The sequence below is a fragment of the Bos indicus x Bos taurus genome, chromosome 1, assembly GCF_003369695.1.
Source record: "Bos indicus x Bos taurus breed Angus x Brahman F1 hybrid chromosome 1, Bos_hybrid_MaternalHap_v2.0, whole genome shotgun sequence".
Taxonomy (NCBI): domain Eukaryota; kingdom Metazoa; phylum Chordata; class Mammalia; order Artiodactyla; family Bovidae; genus Bos; species Bos indicus x Bos taurus.
The window spans coordinates 4,137,076-4,155,144 of record NC_040076.1 but is presented as its reverse complement, the minus strand read 5'-3'; the positions used below and the strand labels follow the sequence as shown (position 1 = coordinate 4,155,144).

The 18,069-nt window shown below is 45.8% G+C and overlaps 1 protein-coding gene across 6 annotated transcripts in view; it reads right to left on the bottom strand.

Moving 5' to 3' along the window:
• Positions 1–18,069, bottom strand: part of TIAM1 (T cell lymphoma invasion and metastasis 1) — a 465,511-nt gene that overhangs the window by 58,592 nt on the left and 388,850 nt on the right. For all 6 annotated transcript variants that reach the window (XM_027538787.1, XM_027538923.1, XM_027539081.1 and 3 more), the window contains one exon: positions 15,751–15,975. In XM_027538787.1, the coding sequence (XP_027394588.1) occupies positions 15,751–15,975 (225 nt within the window). The remainder of the gene's footprint in view (positions 1–15,750; positions 15,976–18,069) is intronic.

The following is an 18,069-nucleotide window of genomic DNA, read 5'->3' as shown; positions in this document are numbered from 1 at the left end:
GCACAATGGTAACCCCCATTCTGTACAGCCAGATGCCATGACCCTGCATATCCCCACTGCACATTATAATGCCTGGGGTCAGAGGATGCTCACAAAACAGTGGGAAAACGAATGAAAGGATTTCCATTGCTAACACAGGCCAGGTATCCTGAAAAGGAAGCAACCCCCCACCCTAATTCTACAAAAACACTTACAAATGCTAAGTAAAATAGAACAGAATCCTTTTTATTTCATTTTTATTATTATTATTTTCTGCTCATACTGCACAGCACGTGGGCAGTTCCCCAACCAGGGATCGAACCTCTGCTCCCTGAAGTGGAAGCAGGGAGCGGTAACTACTGGACCACCAGGGAAGGCCCCCTGAATCCTTTTTAAACGAAAAGCTGAGCTCTAAGAAACCCCAGAGTCCAAAATGAAGACAAAGGAAGCTGGAGCAGTGGGCCCGTCCCAAAGCCATGGCAGGGCTAGATAACTCACCATCTACCTCCAAACTCCATATCTACCTCCAGCGCAGTGTTTCCTAAAGGGGGTGGGATGCTGTTGGTGTCAGGAGGGGACAACGTTTGGGAAGAAAACTACACGTGGCAGGTACACAGGGCACTAACCTCCCTGGGCCTGGGCACGGAACACCGTCTGCATTCCCCAGTCACTGTCACAATCAAAAAGACATGCGAACACAGCCCACCAGCAGAATCAGTGCCACCTGGGAACACAGCCCTGGAGGCCTTGGCTTTAACTGAAGTCAGAAGACAGAAAACAGGTGTTGGTCAGTACAAGTCAGGGAGTTACAACCAAATCTCCCACGTTCATAGGGTTCTCTTGAAGGACTATACGCTCACCCTGAAAAGACAGAAAAAGACTTTTTTCTTTTTTTAAAGTACTGTGTACTCCATTGGAAGGAGTGATGCCGAAGCTCCAATACTTTGGCCACCTGATGTGAAAAGCCGACTCACTGGAAGAGATCCTGATGCTGGCAAGACTGAGGGCAGAAGGAGAAGGGGACAACAGAGGATGAGAAGGGTGGATGGCATCACTGACTCGATGGACGTCAGTTTGAATAAACTCCGGGAAACAGTGGAGGACAAGGAAGCCTGGCGTGCTTCAGTCCACGGGGTCGCAGAGAGTCAGGCACGACCGAGCAGCTGAACAACAGACAACAAATGTATAAAACAGGTACAACTGATGAGAACATACTGCATGGCACAGGAAACTCTACTTAATGCACTGCTGTGACCTGAACGGGAAGGACACACAAGGGAGGGGATAACATGTTTACAGACGGCTGCTTCATTGGGCGATACAGGAGAAACTAACACAACACTGTAAAGCAGCTATATTCCAACAAAAATTTAAAACTAGATTAAAAATTAAAGTACTCACATGTGAAAGAGAAAAAAGAAAGAAAAAGAAGCTGATCTAACTCTGCCTATACTCTGGGATACAAGAGCGGGGAGAAAGGGGGGGCGCTTCTTGGAGACGAGACCTACGGGCTGGCCCCACGGGTGCTGGAGATTCAAATTTACACTATGTCCTCCATTCTGGAGACTCCGACATCTTTGTCTACTCGGGCTGGTGAAATTAAGACCGCAGACTGGGGGGGCTTAAACAACAGACAGTTATTTGTCTCAGTTCTGGAGACTGGAAGTCAAAGATCAGGGTGCCAATGCATTCCTTCCAGGGTGAGGCCCTTCCCCTGGCTGGCAGATGGCTGCCACCTCCCTGGTACCCACACGACCTCTCCTTGTGTGTGCAAGGTGAGAGGGGTGAACCCTGGTCTCTCTTCCTCTTCTTACAAGGACACTAATCCCATTATGGGAGCCCCAGCCGGTAACTTCATCTGAACCTAATTACCTCCCAACGGCCCCCAACTCCTAATAAACCTCCCGTTGTGGGTTAGGACTTCAATGTAGGAAATCTGGCAGAACACAAACATTCAGTACGTGATACTCAAGATGAAAAACTGCCTTAAAGTTTCTCTAAATTTGTATTCCAAGGGCCTCTGGCAGAAGGCAAGAAACAAGTCTGTTCTGGAGGGAATCACCCTTAATGATGGTTTCATATTAACGGTCAGGCATAAGCTTGGTCCAGCAAGAACCACAATCCATCATTATACAACACAAGGAGAACCAGCTCCCCATGATGGAGACACAGCAGCCACAACAGGCAGAAGGAGATTTCCTAGGAATAATACCGTAATTATCAGATTGTCAAATGAGTATGCTGCAAAAAAAAAGAAAAAGGAACAACAAAAGAGAGACTTTCAAAAAAGATTAGGTAAATTTGTAAAATTTTTAGAAATGAGAGCTGTAAACAGTGAAATTAAGCACTCAATGGATAAGAATAAAAGCTTAAGAAAGACGTTTGAAAGGCCTATTTGAAGACATTACCTCACTAAAGCACAGACATCCTCAAATTCTCAAACTGTCAACACAAGACTGACATAATATCAAGTCAAAATAGTGTTCAAGAAGAAAAATTTACAATAAGAAACATTTGACAAAGAGTGAGAAAGCTTAGTAATACAGAACTTTCCTAAAAAAATTCTCTAAAGGATGTATTTTGGGTGGGAAAATATGTATACACACACATGCATAATCTGGTAGACAAGGTGAGATGATAAATAAGAGCTGATATACACACAGGACAAGCTCCAGGAGATGGTGAAGGACAGGGAGGCCTGGGGTGCTGCTGCCGCAGGGTCACAAGGAGCTGGACACGACTGAGCGGCTGAACAACACAACACAAACAGGCAAGTCACGACACTTCACGCACACACACAAAAGGCATTTGTTCCAAAAACACAAGATGAAACTCAAGCCATGGTGGGCGACTGTATTTAAATCATTTCACGATCCTTTTATGCTTCAGGAGACGTTAAAATTTTAAGGGCAAAAAAAAAAAAATTAAGGGCAACCACTGAATAGAATATAATTAGATTGTGTAAGTTGAAAGGGGAAAGTGGAATTTAGAAATTCAACCCAGAAGAGGACTAGAAAGGGCAGGAAGGATAAACGAGATCAAGATAGCAAAATATGATGAGAGAAACGAGCCAAGATATGTGGATCTTCTAAATAAATGTGATGTAGACTAAATGCAATATTAAACTTCATGTTTAGATAAAAACCAAAATAACGTCACACAAAGCCTCACCTACATGCTATACATAAGAAATAGACTAAACAAAAAAGACAAAGAAGACTGAAAGTATCGGGGTAGAAAATCAGGCAAACGTAAAGAATGCTCTTCAAATGCCAGACAAAATAGATTTAGTCAGACTACAGAAGAGGTAAACATCAAGAATTATTGAGCCTGACCCACGAGTGCATTTTAAACCCTACGCACAAGAATTTGAGGATGCATGTTTTTTCCAAGGATTAGCAATGTAGGCAAGCAGGCCACATATGAGGCTATGATATAAATCTCAACAAATAGCGAGGGATCTGAATTCAGACAGACCACACTGGCAGCATTATTTCTGGAACAAAATTTGCTATGAACGAGCAAAAGGCCAGTAATACCAAAGACAGTTTTAGAGGGGTGCGGCGGGGAAAGAAAAAGCGAGACTGGGGTACTTCCCCTTCCAGATATCAGCATGCATTTAAAGTTAACAGTAATACAAAGCAGTGCAGAATTAGCAAGAAGACAGGCTAACAGAACAGAGAGTCCCAGAAACAGCCCCACCCATGTGTGGAAGTGTGATGCACAGCAGATGTGGCACTGCAGATCCGGGGGAAAAGAATGGAACATTTGATAATGACTACCCACATGGGGAAACAAAAAGCTGGACCCTAACTCCCATCATTCACAAGAATCAGTGCCAGGGAAGTATAAACCAGAAAGGGAAAAGTTCAAAATATAAATCTTTCAGCAGGAAATAACAGAAGAAAATGTTTGTTACCCAGGGGAGAGAGAGAAGGATTTCTTAAACAAGAGAGAAAAAAGCACAAATCCTAGGAAACAGAAAATCAGATTTTACTAAAATTAAAAACTTTCCTTTGTCAAAAGGCAACACGAGGGCAACAAGATACACTGCAGACTGAGAAAAGTTATCTTCAACTCGTATAACTGGCAAAAGTACGAATATCTAGAATATAAAAGAAGTCCTATGAATCAATAAGTGTGGGTCTATCTGATTCTAAAACATATATTCTTTTTTCACCCCGTTGGCTCTGCTTCTGCCCTTAACTGAAGATAAAAATTAATAAAAGAGGAGAGACAGAGAAAAGGCAGCAAAGATGACAGTGATGATTCTTCCTGCTCCTGTAAGCATGGATCTCTGTGTCTGTCTCCACACCCCATGAATTTGGGCTGCTCTTGTGACTTGATAGATGGGGAAACAGTGGAAACAGTGTCAGACTTTATTTTTGGGGGGCTCCAAAATCACTGCAGATGGTGACTGCAGCCATGAAATTAAAAGACGCTTACTCCTTGGAAGAAAAGTTATGACCAACCTAGATAGCATATTCAAAAGCTGAGACATACATTACTTTGCCAACAAAGGTCCGTCTAGTCAAGGCTATGGTTTTTCCTATCGTCATGTATGGATGTGAGAGTTGGACTGTGAAGAAAGCTGAGCCGAAGAATTGATGCTTTTGAACTGTGGTGTTGGAGAAGACTCTTGAGAGTCCCTTGGACTGCAAGGAGATCCAACCAGTCCATTCTGAAGGAGATCAGCTCTGGGATTTGTTTGGAAGGAATGATGCTAAAGCTGAAACTCCAGTACTTTGGCCACGTCATGCGAAGAGTTGACTCATTGGAAAAGACTCTGATGCTGGGAGGGATTGGGGGCAGGAGAAGGGGACAACAGAGGATGAGATGGCTGGATGGCATCACTGACTCGATGGACGTGAGTCTGAGTGAACTCTGGGAGTTGGTGATGGACAGGGAGGCCTGGCGTGTGTGATTCATGGGGTCACAAAGAGTTGGACACGACTGAGCGACTGAACTGTGACTTGATTTGAACAGCAGCATGTGACCCAAGTGGTGATATGTGAATTCTGAGCTAAGGTCTCATGTGGCTTTACAGTTTGGGGTCTGATCCTCCAGGAATGCTGGACCATCATATGATAAAACCCCCAAGGTAGCCTCTTGAGAATGAAAGACCTCAAAGAAAGAGGGGTCCAGCCAGCCAATCACCAAATACGTGAAAAAGGCCAGCTTAACTCAGTCCCAGTCAAGCCCAAATGGCACAGCCAACGAGACTGACTGAGGCAAGGAGAGCAGACCAAGCACCCAGCTGAGCCCGGCCCAGCAGTGAGCAAATTAAATGGTGGTTTCCCGTGGTTTGTTACAAGGTAGTGGATGACCAATACGTGGTTAGCGGAACTTAAGTCATCAAAGAAAGCCAGAGAGGCAGGAATTGACAGTGGTGCCCTTTAAGAGAGCTGAAGAGAGATACCAGCATGGCAGGAACAGGGAATTAAACCAGGAAAAGCCACGTTCTTGCTCCCACACTTCAAGGCTTTCTCTGAACACCTCCCAGGGGAAGAGTTTATAGAACACCATTGTTGAGTTTCTACGCAACCCTATACAAACAGAATTTTGCAACTTCCTACTCTAGCTTCCTTCACCACAAGAGACTTTTCCTCTAACGACAGACACTGAAGGAATTATTTTCTTTGTCCCCATTTACTCACCAGTGCACATGCAGACAGCTCAGAGAACTGAAGACAGGCTAAGAGCGTGTTGAGGAAGCAAGAACAGGAAACTGCCTGTCCCACCTCTACTCTTCCCAGCACCCAGCACATCACTACATGGCACAAAGGAGGTGCCAGTGACACCTGGAACCAGAGACGGAACAGGGCCAGAACTAAAGGGACAGAGGATGAGCGGGGGTAGGCAATGGAGAGTTATTCAGCTATAAAACCAAAGGACGACAGAGGATGAGACGGTTGAATGGCATCATCGACTCGATGGACATGAGTTTCAGCAAGCTTCAGGAGTTGGTGGTGGACAGGGAAGCCTGGCGTGCTGCAGTCCATGGGGTCGCAGAGAGTCAGACACGACTGAGCGATGGAACTGAACCGACCTAAAAACCAAAGGAAATCTACTATATCTAACAACATGGATGGACCTTGAGGGCATTATGCTAAGTGAAATAAGTCAGAGAAAGAAAATACTGTACGATCTCACTTATATGTAGAATCTAAAAACACGGCAAAAGCCCTCACGGACACAGAGAACAGACTGGAGACTGCCAGAGGTAGGGGGTGGTGGGGCAGGTAGGTAAAACGGGTAAAAAGGTAAAAATGTACAGTTATAAAATAAACAAATCATGGAGACGTACAACATTTGTTGCTGTCTAGTCACAAAGTCATGTACAACTCTTTGTGAACCCCATGGCCTGCAGCCCGCCGGGCTCCTCTGTCTGCGGGATTTCTCAGGCGAGAGTACTGGAGTGGGTTGCCACTTCCTTCTTCAGGGGATCTTTTGGACCCAGGGATGGAACCTGCGTCTCCCGTATTGCAGGCGAATTCTTTACTGCTGAGCCAGCTGGGAAGCCATACACACACACACACACACACACACACTAATTAATAATACTGTATTGTATTTGAAGAAAGTAAACCTCAAAAGTTCTCACCATCAGGAAAAAACAAAAAGTATGTGTCCTGGTGGATGTTAACTAGACACAGTGCAGATCATATAGCAATACATACAAACATAGAATCATTATGTTCTACTCCTGAAACTAATGTTATACATCCATTACACCCCAATTTTTAAAAACAGGATAAGCAGGGCGGGTGGCTCGGTAAAGAATCCGCCTGCAATGCAGGAGATCTGGGCCGGGCAGAACCCCTGGAGCAGGCCACGGCAGCCCACTCCAGTACTCTTGCCTGGAGAATCCCATGGACAGAGGAGCCTGGAGGGCTACGAGAGTTGGACACGACTGAGTGACCAAGCACAGGGCGGCCTCAGAGAATGGGGAACCTCAGGGCAGAGCTGAGCCCAGCAGGACAGAACCCATAGGCCATCACAAAAGCTGCCATAAATAACATTTAATGTTGTGAACAGATGTGATCATTTCTCTGCTTCTTAAAATTATTTTCACATCATAATGGGACTGTTTCTGTAACCAAGGAAACCTTTGCCGCTAGCACGTCCCACTCACCATTATCAGGATAGAAAACAATGAGGTTCGGAGAAGTACAAACACATGCACGTAAGCTTACATTTTGATTAATCTCTTTACTCGGATGAGGTACATTCACTCAGGTTCCATTCAAGCCCATTAGAACTTAACAGAGGAAGGCAAAAAAGATCTTTGCCTTATGAGATATATTAACAATGTTTGTTAAACTAAGAGATACTCCAAACATTTCCCAAGAAAAACCAATCATAACTGACTTTTTAAAGGTCTTTATTAACACCTGAGTTTCAATCTCTGAGTGAAAAACAACTGAGGGGAAGGGAAAAAGGAAAGGTTAGACGTGGCCAGTAAAGATACTGGGGCTTCCCAATGCAGCAGACATGGGTTCTATCCCTGGGTTGGGAAGATCCCCTGGAGGGGAAATGGCAACACAGTCCAGTATTCTTGGCTGGATATTTCCATGGATGGAGAAGCCTGGTGGGCTACAGTCCACGGGTCGCAGAGTCAGATGTGACTAAATGTGCGTGTGTGCATGCACGCGCGCACACACACACACACACACACAGGAAAGACACTGAGCTGGAACCCAATCCTTAGGCTATGATTTTGCTTTGCTTTTCAGCCATTTTACTGTCATATAAGAACTCCATAAAAACACTCATAATATATAAGATCAATATAAACACTCACCCCTCCCCCAAGCTAAGAAAATAAAATCAAAACAATTATAAAGGAAAAAAAAAAGAACCCTCAGGAGAGCTATATATACTCTATAGGGGGCGGGGGAGGAAAAACACTACAATTTTAACTGAAAGACAAGTTCTTTCCAACCACATTTCACAAAATCCCAGAGTCTGTTTCTCTACACAGAACAGTTTTTTAATCCGTAAAAACTGTACATATAGTTCTTCCCAATCTTATCAGCTTGTTGTGAAAGTCAAACTATAATCCACTAATGTTCTTTAAAATAATACAAATGGAGGCTTTTCATCTCCGAAGCAACACTGTTTTTCCACACACAGGGCTTGATGGTGTCATTAATCAGCACCAGCCGGAAGGCAGGACCAGGCGCTGGGGTTTCCCCAGCAGGGCACTCGGGAGCGGGACCTGTGCTGGGTGACAGTAAGCATCGCACACGGCAGTTTACAAATCGCACACAGTTCCACATTTTCCCAGCAGACATCTTGAAGGCCACGCGCACCTGGCTATCTGTGAGTCTGGAGAAGGCGACCCTGCCCCCCCGCAGGAAGACAAGTCTGGGCGGCTCCTCTCGCTGTGTCGCCCCTCCCTCCCGGCTGTCTGCAGAATGGAGCTGCAGACAATGTGTGTGGAACGTCAACCAGAAACAGAACCTTGCACTTCACGGGCACAGGTTTGCACTGCTGGGCAAATCAAAGAAGGCTAACGGCTTCCTCCACTCTGACCAAGATGCCGTGACTCTCCTGGCTATCACAGAAGCCTTTCCTGTTACAGCAAAGGCTGCTTAATCTACTTCCTGCAGGTGGGCTCCCAGTGCCCACCACAGATGGCCATCTTTCCACTCAGCATCAGATCCAGGGGGCTGACTCTCCAAACCCAAGGCTCACCCCAACTGCCTTTAACAGGTAGGGGCTAGGGTGGGCCACAGCCACTTAACCCACCCAGCTCAACTTCTGGAAAGACCATTTTTCAAATTAGAAGCAATGGCAGCCCACTTCAATATTCTTGGCTGGAGAATCCCATGGACAGAGGAGCCTGGCGGGCTTCATGAAGTCTATGGGGTCACAAAGGGTCGGACACGAACACTGTTAGTTCACTGAGCTTTCATCGTAACTGTTGATTAGTCGCTTAGTAGTGTCTGATGCTTTGCAATCCCATGGACTGTAGTCTGCCAGACACCTCTGTGTACGGGATTCCCCAGGCAAGAATACTGGAGTGGGTTGCCATTTCCTTCTCCAGGAGATCTTCCTGACCCAGGGCTTGAACCCGTGTCTCCTGCTTTGGCAGGCAGATTCTTTACCATTGAGACCCCAGGGAAGCCCTTCATTGTAATATCATAAACTATTTGCTGATCTAAGCAAGGGCACCTGTTTTATGCCAACTGGTCAAGTGAATTTTAGGGATGATAAAGCCAAGCTGCCTCCATCACAAAACTCAAATGTACTTGACCCTTAAGCACAGAACTTAAAGTAAGAGAGACAGACATTTTGAAGTCCTGGAAAGACATCATGGATGCCCTCTGAATTATAATTCTTATAGCTGGCATGATATCAGGGGCTTTTGTTTTATCAAAGTTATTTCAAAAATTATTTTAGATTAGATTTGCTTTCCTACATTGATGTTCATATAATACTTCGCTAACTGAGGAGTAAAGGTTTACATTCTAATAAACCAGGCCAGTGGTTTCACCTGGAAAAATTTCACCCTGAGAGAACATTTAGCAATGTCTGAAGATTATTTTCAATCGACACAATTTGGGGAAGAGGGTTATAAGGACTAGCTGAGAGTGGTTTGTTGGAAAACTGCTAACGTCAAGGCTGAGAACAGCCCACCACAACAAAGAATTTTCTGGTCTGAAATGGCAGCAGCACCAGATGAGATCATAATTCAAAATAAATCACACAGGAGCATGAGAGAGACTTTCTGGGACGCTCAAAGAAACTAAAGTTTTGCGACTTCCTATGGAAATGGCAACCCACTCCAGTGTTCTTGCCTGGAGAATCCCAGGGATGGGGGAGCCTGGTGGGCTGCCGTCTATGGGGTCGCACAGAGTTGGACACGACAGAAGCGACTTAGCAGTAGCAGCATGCCAGCTTTCCCTTCACTTCAAGGCTCTTTCTAAAACAAGAGCCACTGAAGCAACAAGCTTTCTGTCTGGACCTCCTTCCCCCATTTTCATACCGGTATGGACCTAAACAACTGTTGAAAAAAAAAGATGAAGAATAGCCCCAGGCAGATTTCCACAAGGACACATGGATGGCCAATGGCCAAGAATAAAAACTGAGTCTTAGAGGGAACCCCAAGGATGGGATCTATTTTCCAGTCCCTGACATTCCAAACCAACACAGCAACCCATACCGGGAAGTGTCCTTCCCATACTGAGGAAGGGGAGGATAAAGAAGATCACCTAGCAGGTTGTCATTACAAAAATCTCAACGAAGCAGACAACAGAAAGTTATCCACAAACACCCCAGTTATGGTCTGCATGGGGCCGTAACATTCCAATCATCTTACCATTTCACGCAGACAAAAAACAGGACCAAGAACCAAGGAGAGAGCTGGTGACCTAAGAGAGTAACCTCCCATCTTGACGGCACATTAGAACCACCTGAAAGTTTTTAAGCAGCCACACACCCTAACAAATGCATACCCAAGCCCTGCCCCAGACCAAGGGAATCACTATTTCTGAAAAGAGGCCTTGCGGTCTCAGCATCTAGACAGTAGAATCTACTTCTTTCTACCCAGGGAAGGAAACTGCTTTAAGTATACTTCATAAACTTAGTTCTCAGACAATATCCTGGTGTAGACAGAAGTGGAGTAGAGTACTGAGGAGAATAACACCCAGCAGCCCCTGGTTACAAGTCAGAGAACCTTCCCGTCACCATTAAGACACTGTGCTTTGAAAGCGTATTCACTGAGCACCTCCTAGGACTTATTCTGAACACTTTAATTACTCAATCATTCCTCACAATAGCCTCATTTGATAGTAGCGTGGTATGATCCCAACTGCAGGCACGAGGTCACGGGGCACAGATTAACCATAATCTGTTCAAAGCTAATAAAGATCAACACGGGACTCATTCCCAAGGAACCTGGTTCCACAGCCCACTTAAGCCATTAGGCAGTGAGGTTTCTACATCAAGGAAACAAACCTCTCCATGAAAAAGGCTTCACAAAGAATCCAGCCCTGAAAGTTAATCACATCTTTCCATCAGAATTCTCAGGGCAGGATCAGGGCCAAGCTTGCAGACTTGCACCTGCTACAAGGGGCGATTCACCAGGTAAAACCTCCTGCAGATAGGCGCCAGCCGGGGTGCCTGTGGACACGGCCAGGCCCTCTGTCCACGTGGCCTCACATTCCCTATGACCACCCTAAAATGGTCTCCACATCACATCTCAACTCTGTCACTCAGGATGCTTCTTATTTTTAGTTACTTCTAAATTTAGACTAAGGCTATAGTCCACAGTTTCTCCGTTGTTTTCTATAGTCACTGCAGCTGTCTGTGGACACTGCTTTATCTCTACTTCATTGCGGACCATCTTTCAGGTTGTTTTATCCTGTTTACTCGCCCCCTCTTTTATCTTCCACTGTTAAATGCAGACAAGGAAATGGTAACAACCAGAAAGCAAACAGGCTGGGACCCAGGTGGGGGGCTGAGTGTCTTGCTTCCCTCTGGCCACGGGGATGGAGCTGCAGCTGCTGAGAGCGTTTGAGAATGCTTCTGGAACTTAATAATGTTGAAACCAACTTAGAAAACATCCAGGAAACCCACACTGTGACTTTACCTTCACGCTGTATTTCTGAACCAGGTTGATTATCTAACTTGACCAAGCACACTTGATTCTGAAGGGTTTTTGATCACTACAAAATAGTAAAAGGTGAAGTGATTAAAAGAACAAAGAACTACACTAGAATGTTAAAGCATAAGGACAGAAGCATGTCACAGTCAACAGGGAACATTCAGCAACCAGCTTAATTCTTTTTTTTTTTTCCAGCTTAATTCTTAAGAGCAAATACTTAAATGTCGATTCCAAGACATGTGTGTGTATGTGTTAGTCACTCAGTCTTGTCCAATTCTTTGTGACCCCATGAACTGTAGCCCTCGGGGCTCCTCAGTCCATGGGATTCGCCCGGAAAGAAGTCTGGAACGGACAGTCATTTCCTTCTCCAGTGGATCTTGTCATCCCAGGGATCGGACCTGGATCTCTTGCATTATAGCCAGATTCTTTACTGTCTGAGCCACCAGAGAAGCCCAGTTTTGATTTGGAAACAAACAAATACATAAATCTTCTAAGAATGATTCCAAAATAAAAAAAGTTTTAATGGGGTTTAAACAACATTCAGTTCAGTTCAGTTGCTCAGTCCTCTCCGATTCTTTGCGACCCCAGGAATCACAGCACGCCAGGCCTCCCTGTCCATCACCAACTCCCGGAGTTCACTCAAACTCATGTCCATCAAGTTGGTAATGCCAACCAGCCATCTCATCCTCTGTTGTCCCCTTCTCCTCCTGCCCTCAATCCCTCCCACCATCAGGGTCTTTTCCAATGAGTCAACTCTTCGCATGAGGTGGCCAAAGTATTGGAGTTTCAGCTTCAACATCAGTCCTTCCAAAGAACACCCAGGACTGGTCTTTAGGATGGACTGGTTGGACCTCCTTGTGGTCGAAGGGACTCTCAAGAGTCTCCTCCAACACCACAAGTTCAAATGCATCAATTCTTAAACAACATTAGGTTCAGTATATTTAGCACACAGATTTCAAAGGCATCTGGTCTAAAGGAGGATGTATGGTCAGCTGTGGACAGGGTAAAGCTATGTACACAGAATATACCCAGATATTCTCAAAATAGGTACCTATGTACAAACACATCTTTAAAATAAAAAAAATTTTAATAAAGTCTTAAAACTTCACAAACTGTGTATATGCATAAACACAGAGACACACACAAATCTTTTCTCAAAAGAAAGAAATACATCAAAACAGTGATTGTGTTTAAAGGAACAAATCATGAGCAATTTCACACTTTATATGAGAGGTCTGTAAAGGGCCAGATAGTATTTTCAGCTTTGCAGACCATGCATCCCAGTCATAACTACTCAAATCTGCCGCTGAAATGGGAAAGCAGCCAAAGACAAAACATCAATGAATGGGTGTGACTGTGTTCCAATAAAGCTTTATTTATAAAAAGAGGCCACAGGCTGGATTTGGCCAGTGCGTCTTAATTTGCCAACCCTTAATTTATACCCATAACCTACAAGGAAAAACTGAGACAGGAGAAAATATCCAAAAAATGGTTGAGCACACACTGTGATTTGTAGTATGTACACCCAGACCTTACAAAATCCTTTCAATAACCTAACGTAACCCAACACGCCTCACTTGGGTCATTTTACAGAAACCACTGTGAACCAAGTTTTATGGGGTTGAGCCTGCCATCTTGTGGTCACGTAAAAGAACAGCCTTCGTGGTATTCATTCCCTATCATTTAAACATTCACAGCTCCCTGGTCAGAAAGAGAAAAACACTCCATTGTGTATATGTACCACAGCTTTCTTATCCATTCATCTGCTGATGAACATCTAGGTTGCTTCCATGTCTTGGCTATTATAAACAGTGCTGCGATGAACATTGGGGTACACGTGTCTCTTTCCCTTCTGGTTTCCTCAGTGTGTATAGTAAGCCAGAAGGAAAAACATAAATACAGTATACTAACGCATATATATGGAATTTAGAAAGATGGTAACAATAACCCGGTGTACGAGACAGCAAAAGAGACACTGATGTATAGAACAGTCTTATGGACTCTGTGGGAGAGGGAGAGGGTGGGAAGATTTGGGAGAATGGCAATGAAACATGTAAAATACCATGTAGGAAATGAGTTGCCAGTCCAGGTTCGATGCACGATGCTGGATGCTTGGGGCTGGTGCACTGGGACGGCCCAGAGGGATGGTATGGGGAGGGAGGAGGGAGGAGGGTTCGGGATGGGGAACACATGTATACCTGTGGCGGATTCATTTTGATATTTGGCAAAACTAATACAATTATGTAAAGTTTAAAAATAAAATAAAATTAGAAAAAAAAATAAAAATAAAGAAAGAGAAAAACAAATACCATTTGATACCACTTATACGTGGAATCTAAAATACGATATGAACGAACCTATCTACGAAATAGAAACAAAATCAGGGACAGAGAAGAGACTGGTGGTTATCTTCCACCAGGGGAGGAGGGTGCGAGAGGGTAGGAGTGGGTGTTTCAGATTAGCAGATGCAAACGGGCATATGCAGAATGGATAAACAATAAGGTCCTACTATAGAGCACAGGGCACTATATTCCACACCCTGTGATAAGCCATAATGGAAGAGAATATGAAAAAGAATATATATATATACGTATATGTTATATATGTATGTGTGTGTATATATATGTATATGTATGTACATATGTTGTTGTTCAGTCACCCAGTCATATCCACCTCTTGTGACCCCATGGACTGCAGCACGCCAGGCCTCCTATATCTTTAGGTTTCTCAAGTGGCCCCAATGGTAAAGAATCTGCCTGCCAATGCAGGAGACATGGGTTCAATCCCTGAGTTGGGAAGATCCCCTGAAGTAGGAAATGGCAACCCACTCTAGTATTCTTGCCTGGAAAATTCCATGGGCAGAGGAGCCTGGCAGGCTATATAGTCCATGGGGTCACAAAAAGTCGGACAGGACTAAGCACTCACACTACATATATATATCTATATATCTGAGTCACTTTGCTGTATGGTGGTTAAGTAATGCAACACTGTAATTCAACTATATTTCAATTAAACAAACAAAAAGGTACACAGCTCCCTGGAATGCTTTCCTAAAGATACGATGGGCGTATGGGTACTACAATTGATTGGGATTGATTCTCTCAAGACTCAACTTGTCAAATTCTCCCAGGGAACCACTCGATAAAAGGATGAGCTATCAGCAGGCATCTGGTGTGATCTATTCTTATCGACCGAGCTTCAGAAGGGACTTTGCAAAACAAGAATACTCAAAGTACCTACACTCAGAGGTGGGAAAGGATTCAACTTTTAAAAATAAGTCCCCAGTCCCAGCTTACTAAAAGCCACCCCAGCTCTAGAACAGATCACGGCGAGATTAAGCGAGAGCCGTATCTATTCATCCGTGGGCTTGTTCCCAGATTCTCCTGCTGAACAAGAATGAGCACCTAAAAATGAAGAAGCTCTAAGCCCAGTCCCAGGAAACAAATTCAGGAGATGGAGAGATGCAAGCAAGAACAGTGTTGCAGGAAGAGAGCCCACATGAAAGATGTCTGGGGAGCCAGAGGATGGAGCTCGGTGGGGGTCCCAGAAGGCTTCCTGGGGCAGGTCGCATCCAAGCTGCTCCTTCTAGAGTGAGCATAAGGTTGTCAGAGGGAGAGGAAGGAAAGGTATAAACAGGAAAAACAGCAGATGGCGCAGGGGAGGGGGTTTCTGCCAAAGGGCTCGTCTCCAGACTCGAGGTCAGAAGAGCCCCAGGGAAAAGCAGACCAAACACCAGCTCTGGGCATATTTCCACTCCAGGCTTCTCAGTCCACATCCTCTCCCCTTCCACACAAGGAAACACAGGACTGGGGCAACATAGGAGATGGTGCCGTGGAAGCAGGGGCAGGACCAAAGCCCCAGCATGTTCAGTGACTCCTGGCAGTCCGGCGTCTCTACATCTCCACCCACAGTCAAGAGACAGTGGCCTCCATCTACTTATCTTTCCCCCAGAGCACAAAGAGCAGCAGCACAACAGAGCTTTCCATCGCAGCCAAGCGGCACTTCCACCAGCATGTAAGTTCCCAGCCCCTTTACACCTCGACATGGGAGCTCAGTAACCTGATCATCTTCCTCAGGCATCTCACAGGACCTGCCAGGCGCAGGAAATCCACAGAAAGACGCAAGCCACAAGGGGCACCCCCAGGGCACAGCCATACCTGTGTCACTGCTGAGAAAGGCGAGGGGGCTCTCGCCGAGGTCGGCCGGGCCGTCCAGCCGATGGGGCGGTTTCTCCAGCAGCTCTGCTCCTCCCTCCAGCTCGGGGCAGGTCCTCACCAGGAGGCCCAGGGACGGCTGTGTGAGGAAATCTCTGAGCACAGAGGAGTTCAGGGTGCCTGCAGCCCGCTTATTGATCTCGAGAATCTCATCTCCCGCCTTCAGGCCTGCCAACGCGAGATGGAAAAATGTTTAATCTCACACACACACACATACATAAAAGCAGCAGCAGCATCGAATCAGATCACAGCAGCAGAGGAGCCCCGCTTCTAAAGGGCACACCGAGCTCGCCTGGTAGAGGTGCCGCTGCTGCACACAAGCTGGCGTGTGCCAGGGGGCTCCTCGGGTGACCACGTGGGCTTCGGTTCTGGAAGGTTCTAGACTGGGATGTCCCAGCAGGCCTGAGCTGCCCTGAACACACCGACCAAACAACCACACCCCTTCTTGAATCTACGTGCTCTGCTGTTAGCTGCTCAGTCCTGCCTGACTCTTTGTGACCCCATGGTCTGTGGCCTGCCAGGCTCCTCTGTCCATGGGATTCTTTGGGTAAGAATACTGGAGTGGGTTGCCACGCCCTTCTCCAGGGGATCTTCCCAACCCAGAGATCAAACCTGGGTCTCCTGCACAGCAGGCAGATTCTTTACCATCTGAGCCCCCGGGGAAGCCCATGTGTTCTATCCTAGCTACTGTCCCACAATTTCAAGGGGAAACATGGCAATGCGCCCTGATTTCAGCAATGCATGTGCCATGTACACGCCTGTCTACCATGGACACATGTGCATAGTCAGCTAAAGCCTAAAAATCGTTGTTATGGAAACAAAATGCAGGCGTCTCCTCAGCTACAATCACTGAAGGTCATCTCATTCCAAACACATTCAGGGATAAGTTTACAGAACCAAATGCAATCATATTTGCTCCCCGCACCCTGTCCTCCCCCCAACCACCTTTTTATATGGGCTTCCCAGGTGGTGCTAGTGGTAAAGAATCCACCTGCCAATGCAGGAGATGCAAGAGACTCAGGTTCGATTCCTGGATCGGGCAGATCCCCTGGAAGAGGAAATGGCAATCCACTCCAGTATTCTTGCCTGGAGAATTCCATGGGCAGAGGAGCCTGGCGGGCTACAGTCCATGGGGTCACAAAGAGTCGGACACGACCGAGGGACTGAACCACCACCACCTTTTATATAAAACGACATCAGAACCTTGGGGTGAGTGGCCTTCTGAAGGTCCCGAAAGGTTCTGCTACTTTTGCAAAGCGTTCTCGGGGGGCTGCCAGAGCTTGGGACCCAGAGGAGTAGCCGTGAAGCAGCCCAGCCTTGGAGAACAGGAACTTGTGATTGACTCGGGGCAGGTCTGCCTGACATTTAAAGAACTTTGCAGCCGTGTGAGAAAGGGAGAGGTTAGGGGAGAACCGGAGACAAAACAGGGGGTCCTTTCAGCTAAGAAGAAGGAAAGAGGCTGATTTCTATTTTCAAGACTAATGTGGAAAAACAAATCTGTAAAAAGGGAGTGACCGAAGAAGGGCAAAGGCAAAGGATGATCTTCACCCGACGCGAAGCCACACAGCCCCTCGGGCGTCCGCAAGTCTCACTCTGATTCCTCAGAGAAGTTCTCACTTCCCCGCTTCGCCGGGTCACACCTCAAGGTCAGCTTTACTCAGGTTTCCAAAACACTTGAAATCAACCCTCTGTCATGAAAATACTCGAGGAAACATCACGGGTGAGAAGGCAATGGGAGAGAAATGAGAAAGTTTCTCTCCATGCCAGAGGTGGAATTCTAGGAGACTAACCATTCCACTTCCAGGCAAAAGATCCTGGCGTTACAACATTTGAATTGAAAATACCAAACTTCCACATGTGAAAGGCAGCTGTCATCTTTGAAGTCTTCTCTTGGAGACAACTCCTTTGGTTAGGCATCAGAGGCCGTAATATAAGGAGGAAAACAAGAAAAGACAAAAACTAAAAACATCTGCAAGTTTTGTTTTGTTTTTTAAAATGAACTGCTAGGTTGGCTGGAATTCCCTGGTGGTCCAGTGGTTAGGACGCCACGCGCTCACTGCCAAGGGTCTAGGTTCAATCCCTGGTTGGGGGAACGAAAGCCCACAAGCCATGCAGCCAAAAAATAAATTGATTTCTTTAAATAACTCTTAAAAAAGAATTTCTAGGTTTGTATGACTGTTTGAATACGAGTGTATAGTGGGTTAAAGGGCACCCCCTGAAAAAGTATGTCCGTGTTCCAGAACCTGGGAATGAGACCTTATT